This window comes from Lygodium microphyllum, chromosome 26 (genome assembly GCF_053477565.2).
Source record: "Lygodium microphyllum isolate KBCC chromosome 26, Lygodium_microphyllum_v1.1.10, whole genome shotgun sequence".
Lineage (NCBI taxonomy): Eukaryota > Viridiplantae > Streptophyta > Polypodiopsida > Schizaeales > Lygodiaceae > Lygodium > Lygodium microphyllum.
The window spans coordinates 46,744,043-46,753,550 of record NC_141160.1 but is presented as its reverse complement, the minus strand read 5'-3'; the positions used below and the strand labels follow the sequence as shown (position 1 = coordinate 46,753,550).

At 42.4% G+C, this 9,508-nt stretch overlaps 1 protein-coding gene across 1 annotated transcript; it reads right to left on the bottom strand.

The window, feature by feature from the left end:
* Nucleotides 1-1,136: 1,136 nt before the first annotated feature.
* Nucleotides 1,137-5,774, bottom strand: LOC148013229 (5-methyltetrahydropteroyltriglutamate--homocysteine methyltransferase 2-like). The gene is made up of 15 exons (XM_087667455.1): nt 5,616-5,774; nt 4,741-5,100; nt 4,302-4,389; nt 4,076-4,203; nt 3,797-3,988; nt 3,490-3,692; nt 3,210-3,373; nt 3,045-3,125; nt 2,789-2,955; nt 2,598-2,703; nt 2,265-2,515; nt 2,101-2,173; nt 1,873-2,001; nt 1,547-1,768; nt 1,137-1,450 (listed from the first exon to the last, which is right to left on the bottom strand). Exons 2-15 carry the CDS (start codon nt 5,088-5,090, stop codon nt 1,304-1,306), a joined length of 2,301 nt encoding a protein of 766 aa, XP_087523581.1. The 5' UTR covers nt 5,091-5,100; nt 5,616-5,774; the 3' UTR covers nt 1,137-1,303.
* Between the last annotated feature and the right edge of the window lie 3,734 nt (nt 5,775-9,508).

Sequence of the window (9,508 nt, the reverse complement as noted above, 5' to 3'; positions counted from 1 at the left end):
TAGCAATGTTGGGCAAGAGATTCCACAAGGACATTAAAAGGTCTTGGATTTCCATCCAAACCAAACGTTTTTTTTGTGGTACAATCTCAGCTCAATTCAACCAAATGACATAATATGAGGTACACTAAGTCAAGGCCCCAAAAATACACCCCTAGCTGCAATACACTTGTAAACTATATCCTTGTAGATGACAACCTCAAAAAACCCCCTACCACCATAGTAGATTTGAACCACACTTCCTTTGCCATCAAGAATGGCAATGAGCCATGCTATTGTGTCCAAGGGCTTGAGTGGTTTCCTCGTGAATACCTCGGTGTTGAATCGTAGCACATTCGCGAACACACTTGGTCTAAAGTCAAGTGCGACCTCCTTTGCCATGCCGTCAAGTTTCTCTTCTATGCTCTTCTCGATGTGTACTTTGACAATAAACACCACTTACTGATTTCCGTCATGTCACCACATCCAATCCTCCTCTAAATTAATGGACTCGCAACCCGGAGCCCCTTAGGTTTTATGGTTCTCTACGGAATCTTCATTTCATGCGTTTTCCTCCTTTCGCATCCTCTCCACTTCTCAAGCACTCCGCTCTCGTCAGAGATGACCCCATCGTCCTGGTTGCTTCGACGATAGCCACGTGTCAAGTTTATGGCCTTTAGCTCAGCGCGCAAGTTTTAATATCGTATAGATTGACCCGCTTTCTTCTTTTAGTCCCAGTATCGTCCTGGGCCACTAGTTCACTTCTCGAAGCTGCTCTTCTTAGAAACAAATTTACTATATTTAGACGCGAATGGAACCTTTTTAGTCCCAGTATAGCTACAAAAAGACAACACATAATATACAGGCTCGCTGCAGCTTCTCACAAAACTCAAAAGTTGATGGGCTAATGAGTTGTATGCATTCAATGTTTTGCTCATTTGTGAGTTAATGCTTTATTTGTGCCTTGTGGATTGATGGGAACTGTCACCCGCACTTTGTGGCATGCACACATTCTCTCTCTCTCACCAACAAGACGCGCGTTTGCGTTTTAACACATACATACGGAGAGAGTGGATGCGTCCGTGCGTGTGCGTGTGTCGTGTAGTTAGGTCTGACCGAATCCCAGATTGTCGCATGATCTTGCAGATACAATGGAGCAATTTTGACAACTGAAAATTATGCATTCCACTGTAAATATCAATTAGAAAGAATAGGCCTTGATTATTACATAGCGAATCAAGGACGCAAAAAACCGCAGATCGAGGCCTCTATGTATTAGGAGGGGTACATCTCATCACCGATTGGCTGGGAAGATGTCCCAAGTTGTTCACTTAGCGCTAGCGAGCTCTGCTCGGATCTTCTTGGCTGCATCCACCATGTTTATCAAAGCTGGCTTCACTTCAGCATACTTGCGTGTCTTCAAACCACAGTCAGGATTGACCCACAGAACCTTCGACTCCAGAACATCCAACATCTATAAATAACAATGCAATACCTCAAAAGGATCAGCTTCTGAATGTAAACAGTAGTTGCATGGAGAAACCTCTTCCAAAAGAATGCAGGCAATTACCTTCCGAATACGATCAGCTATCTCCTCTGTGTCAGGAATTCTTGGAGAATGGATGTCATATACACCAGGCCCAATTCCAGCACCATACTTCACTCCATCTCGGAATACTCTTAAGAGCTTCTCATCAGAGCGGGAGTTCTCGATTGTGATAACATCAGCATCCATATCAATTATGGAGTGAATGATATCATTGAAGTGGGAGTAGCACATGTGGGTGTGAATCTATACAATTCCATGATGATTAGGACTTTCCATCAAATCAAAACAAATACTGTTTTCAATAACAAATAAAAGGCAGACACAAACAAGGACCAAAATCGAATTACCTGTGTGGTGTCCTTAACTCCACAGTTGGTGATTCTGAATGAATGCACAGCCCAATCTAAATAATGTTTCTGTTCAGATTTTCTTAGAGGCAAACCCTCTCTCAGAGCAGCCTCATCGATCTGAATAACCTGCAAAAGAAGAAATGTCAATCCAGGTTATCTTCTGGAACACAACCTGCATGATGGGACTGGCAAACACTACATAATAATCATTGAAGGACATTTTACATGAATTCCAGCAGCCTCTAGGTCCTCCACTTCATCCTTGATAGCCAAAGCAATTTGATAGCAAGTTGCAGATCTGCAATGTCCCAAAAGAAGCAGCAACCATGAAAAATGTAACATATATGTAGAGATGCAACGAAGCAGCACTGCCACTATATTTAACTAACCTTGGCTGGTCATTTCTCACAAAAGACCAATTCAGGATTGTGACAGGCCCAGTTAACATTCCTTTCATTGGTCGAGTGGTCAGGCTCTGTGCATACTTTGACCAAAAGACGGTCATTGCATTTGGACGGCTCACATCACCATAAATGATAGGTGGTTTGACACATCGAGAACCATACGACTGAACCCAGCCATTTTCAGTGAAAGCAAACCCTTTAAGCTGCTCCCCAAAGTACTCAACCATATCGTTTCGCTGAAAGCACATCAAAGATTAATCAACTGAGAAACCAAAGACACATAAAAGCTTGTCCAAAGAGGTAAAATTATTAACCAACCTCAGGCTCTCCATGCACGAGAACATCAATATCAAGTTCTTCTTGCAGCTTGCAAACTTTGGCAATCTCAGCCTGAATGGCCTTTATGTAGGCGTCCTCTGATATTCTGCAAATAAGCACCAATCAAGCACTCAAGTTCAGTCATCAGTTGTAAAGCAACTTCAATTATCAAGATGCATGCAAATTTATACTTCTTTGCTTTGAACTCTCGTCGAACCCTCCGGAGTTCCAATGTTTGGGGAAATGAACCAATTGTGGTGGTTGGCAAGATAGGAAGGTTCAAATGCTTTTGCTGCTCATCCAGTCGGAGGCCTACTGGGGTCACCCGGCGATGTTCAGAACCATGAAGGCCACTTGCCTGTTCAACAGATTCCAAAATCAAGGCTACAATTGGCAATCCAAATGCATCAAAAAAGTTATGCACTCCAAAAAGCATCCTGAGCTTACTGCTTCCTGCACTTCCTTATTGTGAACCCGAGGTGATGCTCTGCGTGAAGCTTGGGCGGCAGCATTTGCGGCAAATACACCCTGTGGAGGTGACAGCTCTTAGTCATCATGCCAGTTCCAAAAAGTAGGGGGTCATAACTAGAGCACCGATGAAAACTAACCCACCTCATCCTTGTCTCCTGCGAAGGCCTTTCCGAGTGCAACTACTTCCAAGACCTTCTGGGCAGCAAATGCTAACCATGATTTTAGCTCTCCATCAAGCTTAGTCTCATTCTGGAGATCGACAGCAGTATGCAAAAGAGATGATGATGTGGAAACCACAATTTTATCTGAGAACAACAAAAACAATAGCTGGATAAGTGCAGGTTCTGGGAGAGCATAGAACACATTCAAACAACAGGAACCAAAAAGCCATGTTATATTCTGAAGTCCTCACAGCACAAACCTTTTCCCAGCAATTTGCCCAATTCTTCCAATTGTGCAAGTGACGCGGACAAATCGTTGGCCCAGATATTCCTTCCATCAACCACTCCAGCAAACAAGAGTTTGCCATGTGGAAACCCAACTTCCTTGATAACAGTCAAGGTCTTACCACCTCTTACCAGATCAACTCCAAGTGCAGATACACTTTCCAATCCAATGATGGTCCTGCCAGATGAAAGCAATCAAACAATGCATATCCCAAGCATATAAAAGCTGAAAACAGTAACAAGAAGGTTCATGTTAAAACGAAACCACTGAAAGATTCTCACTTGTATGCATCTACTGGAATGTCAGCAAAATATGTCTCAACAAGGAATTTGATTCCACTAAGCTCAGTTCCTAAAAAGGTATAGGCCTTCTTGAAGGCATCCAGCTTGTGCGATTCAAGATCAAGAACAAGAACAGGCTCATCAAGCTGGATCCATGTTGCCCCAGCTGCCTTCAACTCACTAATAATCTCCCTATAGCAAACAAGTAGAATGCAGTTTAAGCATCTTGTTACCAACAAAAGAGTTTTCTAGATCAGCTTTCAAAACTGCAAAACTTACTTGTACACAGGAAGGACTGAATCAAGAAGAGAAAGACAATCAAACTTTGGGTCAACCCCTTTTCCTGGCTTAGCCAACAACAGATATGATACGGGGCCTACCAGCACTGGCACTGTCTCTAAGCCAAGCTACAATTCCAAAGCACAAAAAGAGGCCAAATGAGAAGACGAAAATCAAAATGGAACAAGCCTGGAGGTGTCAACAGAAGTAGTTTGAGTGCACAAACCTCCTTCGCTTCCTTGTATTCTGAAATTGCTTTGTGTGATGAAAGAGCAAACTTTGTGTCAGGACCAAGCTCAGGCACTATGTAATGGCTGCAACAAACCAATATTAACAAAGCTAGAAGGCAAATCAACATGACACAATGAATATGGAGTCCAAATGCATTGGAACAAAAATATAATGGCATTAGTGATAAGTGGTTGGTCAATGCATCAGCATTTTACTCTTGCTGCATGCGAATGCATTGGCACACATACATCGATTTAGATGACAGCAAAATGCACATCCAAGGTGTCACAAAGGACATGTTTTAAATGCATAAAGATTGCGAATGCATAAAATTAGCTAGATCTGAGTGGTGTAACATTGTGAGCTATCAGATCTAGAACAAAAAGGTTAAAGCGCATGCTCCTACATAAACAGCTTGTCCAAACTTGACTTACTAGTTTGTGTCGAACCACTTGGTCATTTCCATGGCAGGGTTCTTGGCATTGCCACGGGCCATTGAGAAGTACACATCGAAGCCAATCTCTCCACCAGTCCATCCATACCGAGGAGGGACAGCACCTAGCATGGCAGTAGTGTCAAGCACCTGGTCATAGTAGGAGAAGGTGTTGCTTGGAATGTGGGATATGCCTGCGCTTGCCATTTGCTTCCAGATGGAGCACCTCAGATCCTTAGCCACCTGCTCCAGGTCAGAAGCAGACGACTTGCCATCCCAGAAGGACTCGAGCGCAAACTTGAGCTCTCTCTTGGGCCCCATGCGAGGATATCCGACGATGTGAGAAGCCATGGCTTGCGACCTGCAATGAACACGGAAAATGGGAGCGAGAGCGTGGTGAGACAGCTTGCAAGCAGGTAGGGAGACTAAGAACCTCACAGCAAGGCCACCTGCATGAACGGAGGCCGGTAGGAACACAGAAGAGGCCATGATACGGATGTATGACAAAGAAGAGAGAGCTACATTGTGAAACGCGAGATAGAAAACCCTAGCTCTTTGCGTAGTTTTGGCTAAGGACGAAACCTAAGAGAGGGAAAAAACATCATGTCAGGCATGCGTAACTGCTTGCTATAATCGATCCAAATGCAATCGATTGCAGTAGTGCAAGCTCTTGACAGTAAAGATGAGCAACCGCGCAGGCAGTGCAGGTAAGCCACATTTCGCCATGGCAAACCGACAGACTTCGAAAGGGAGGGCATTATTGATCGCGGAACGGACTGGCAGTGGAGACGAACTGCAGCAAGCGGTATTCGACGTAGAGATACTGGCACGAACACAGAGAGAGAGAGAGAGAGAGAGAGAGAGAAGAAAGCATACCTGTGTGAGAGAGAGAGATGGCGAGGCTGGCGAAGCAGGCAAGTCCAGCTGCTGCTGCTGTTGCCGGTGCGTATTGTTGGTATGAGAGAGGGAGAGAAGAATTGGTTTTAAAAGAAGAGGAGGAAGGTGGGATGGATGTGCCCCTCAGATCTACCCCCCGCTCTCTCTAGTAACATGGGGTTGTTCGCAGTGGGTTTGATGTCCCCGTTTCCACCCATCACGAAAACCACCCTTTCACACCAACTTATCATCAATGTGTACATGCTCACATAGTTGAACTACTATGCTAACTTGTTTTCTTAGCATTCCTCTTTAGGGTATAATATGTATGCTATAACAATGGTACGATACAATGTAGTTCTTTGTAATATATCCACTACGCTACTTAATACTCCATAATCATCTAAAGTTTTCAAGGATGATGTGTGTTTTGTTGCACATGACCAAGGTTCTGGAGTAATAACATTTAGGCATCTTGAATACCTTTGTTATATATATTTTTAAGGATCTTAATAAGAATTCTGGATGGAAAAAATATGGAGATTAATATTTGAACTTTTTTTAATTACTCAATTTAAAATGAAATAATAGAATCGTAGAGCTCATCGCCGCAATCACAAGGCTTTGAACGTGTCCCATATGCAAGAGTTTTTGCGAGTGAGTGCCTATGAGCTGTTGTTTTACTTTTCTTGACCTCATTTTTGGTCAAAACATATGTACTCCTAAGTCTCTCAAAAAGAACTGAAAATAGCTTACTTTGAACTCAAATCAAGCTTTTGACAACACATTAACACATCACAGATACCCCTCCTTATTGAAATCTCTTAACACCAACTTCCCTCTCTCCTCAACCTCATCTCCAACCACTATAATTTGAGGCCTATATAGAGGCCATGAACACATCTCTTCTACATACTCTTATGCTAAATTGGCACATCAAGAGGAGAGATTGAGTAAGTGAGAAGCATGTTGCAAAAGGGTTGAAGCTCTATCGAGGCATGGAAGCTTTATAGAAATTGAAACATGAAGTAAGGAGCAAAGATACACAAGGAGTGCGTGAGACTCCAAGAGAGAATAGACCCACGACGACCTACCGATGACAATGCTACTCCATCCACAATTATGAATGGCACTTTATTGAGTCCTCAAGTTTTTTAGGTGCACCAAGTACATGTTCTCGTCTCTCTCTACAACTAGAGTCAATTTTTACTTCTCTATTGTCTCTTTCTCACTCTTAGCCTAGACACAAAAGATTTGCTCTCATGAGTTGCATCTCACAATGGCCATACACTCCTCAATAGTCATTAGAGGGAGTGAGCCCTAAAGTGGAAGCATGGAGTGGAAGCAAGAGCTAGGGTGGAAGGAGCAAGAGTAAGAGAGAGAGAGACACCATGTGAGAACTCCAATAGTCACAATGTGTAATTGGCCTTTCCTTTATTCAAATGTCATTGAAATAATAAATAATAAAGTGATAGTGATAGGTGCCCAATACCTGTTGCGTGTACAGGTGTGGATGTGCGGGTAACTAATGAACCGTATAGGTATTGTTAGTGTAACTAATACACAGGTGGCTAGGCCCAAGCACCTTTACCCCCCAACAACCTCCCACTTAAAGGCGAATGTGCCCCTAGTAAGGAGAGAATAAGGAAAAAGTGACAAAGTACAAATGTACATAAGTACGATAGGGTAAGGAAAGACATCATCTTGTCCAACACCCATCAACTTCCAAAGAAAGGCAAAGTGCTCTATTGAGAAACTTTTAGTGAGCATATCTGCTGGATTTTGGTCAGTTGAGTTTTCGATGAGCTCAATGGACTTGTCCTCAACGACATCTCAAATAAAGTGGTAACGCACCTCAATGTGCTTCATCTTCACAATATGGAAGATTGAATTCTTGGCCCACTGAATAGCACTCATAGAATCCGAATGCAATGTAGGGACCATATTAGTAATGCCAAGGTCTGCCACCAGATATCCTAACTAAAGAGCCTCCTTGCAAGCTTCAATGGCTGCAGCATACTCTTCTCTGTGTAGTAAAGAGTCATGCATGATCAAAGTCAATGTTGTTAAATGATGCGGATCTAGGACATGACACAAGCTATGGTGGATCAAAGATGAAGACCAAGTTCATAATGACACGGACAAGTAGAGAAACTATTACACAAGTGAATTAGGTTCCAAGATAGATTAGCTTGGACTCATAAACACAATCTTGTGTAGAGTTGACAATGACAGACACTTAACTGAAAGTACAAAGCATCATGATATTGTATTCATTTCATAGTCAAGTACAATGCTTTATAGGCTTTGAGTTGTTCCACTCTCCTCACTGTGCATATGGGATTCAGGACAGCTCCTCTTGGAGCATACATCATTTGTCTATTTCTCAACACCCCCCCTCAAATGATGAGTCCCTACACTTGTTGGCTTTTGCCCCCCCTTCATGATAACATGGCCCGGAAGACTAGCTCATAGGCAGCCTAGTCAAGTTAAAGCTTGAGACTTTACATCTTGGCAAGGGTTGTACAAATCAAATTCACTAAGGAAAAGAAAGATCCACTGTGGAAAAAAACATATGAAAGATACAATGAAAGTTCTTCAAAACAATCTGTCAAAGTTGTTGATGGTAGTGGAAGCATATTCTTCTTCTTCTCTTTCTTCCATGTATTGGTTCTGGTGATGATCACTTTGCAATTGTTGGGCTCTCTTCTTGTGGAAACATTCACTGGCTACATGGCCAGAATTACCACAATAGTGACATGTAATCCGATCCTTGTTATTGTTGTTGATGAATCCTCGACCTCTTCCTTTAGGTCCAGCAGCTCCTTTGGTGTACAAAAGATTTTCTCTAGATGATGAGACATTGTCTTTTGCATTCTTGGTTTTTACTTTGCCTTCTTCATCGAGTAGTGAGTGCACAATATCTTTAAGTGTGAGGCTTGGAACATTACTCAAAGTGGATACAAGATTTTCATATGGATCCTTGTTTACACTTGCAAGCAGTACGGCTATTGCTTCATCTTCCTCAATATTCTTTTTAAGAGATGCAAGCTGAGTTTTTAAACTCTTAAACTTATTAATGTGTATGGTCATAGAAGCACTGTCTTTGATATCCAGTTTATAAAACTGCATGAGAAGTTTTACCTTTGAATTCTTTGCTTGAGTACCAAACATTTTATCAAGTTCCTCCCGGGCGGTTCTAGCATTTCTAATGCCAGATATATGATGTAACACATCATCACTTAATCCCCAGGCAATGATGCCTAGTGCCTTATTATTCATCTTCTTCCATTCTTTGGATTTGAACTAGTCTTCTTCAACAAACCCGTCTTCATCATCTTCCTTCTTGTTATCTGCATCATCTTCAAACAGGTCCCACAAGTCTTTCCGCATTAGGTGATACATGGTCTTTTCCTTCTAGGCATGGAAGCCTTCTCCATTGAACTTTGCTATTTGCTCAAGCTCTGCCATGTTGCTAATCTTCAGTTAACCAGCAAAAAATTGTATTTTAATGTGTCAAGAGACACAAGAGAATCAGTGTCAATTGACACTAGTTGAGTGTTAATGGATACTAGTTGGTACTTGATCTGCTTCCTCTCAGGAACTTCGTGGGTGGCTTCTGAGCTTCCTTGGACACTTCCAGACTAGTAATGAGCTTCAGAGATTATTCCTCAGTGATCAAAATCACTGTTGATGATGGTAATGAGAAAAAGAACAAGGTTACCAAGCTTTTCAAATTTCTGGATATGGCTTCCTCTAGGGTTTTAGACAGCCGACTGTTCTTTCAGTTCGTGCAGCTCAACGAGTTCACCATTGCCCAAGATATTGTATGGGGAGTAGGCTTGCATAGTGAGCTTCAAAAGCCCTATGCTCACAGGGTCGATTTCAAACCG

Bases quoted from the DNA above. Each gene is read 5' to 3' on its own strand.
- LOC148013229 (XM_087667455.1), bottom strand. From the start codon at position 5,090: ATGGCTTCTCACATCGTCGGATATCCTCGCATGGGGCCCAAGAGAGAG. The intron at 2,002-2,100 runs GTAAAATGTCCT...CTTCTTTTGCAG, and splicing joins TAGAGGCTGCTGGAATTCAT to GTTATTCAGATCGATGAGGC. The intron at 1,451-1,546 runs GTAATTGCCTGC...TGTTATTTATAG, and splicing joins TAGCTGATCGTATTCGGAAG to ATGTTGGATGTTCTGGAGTC.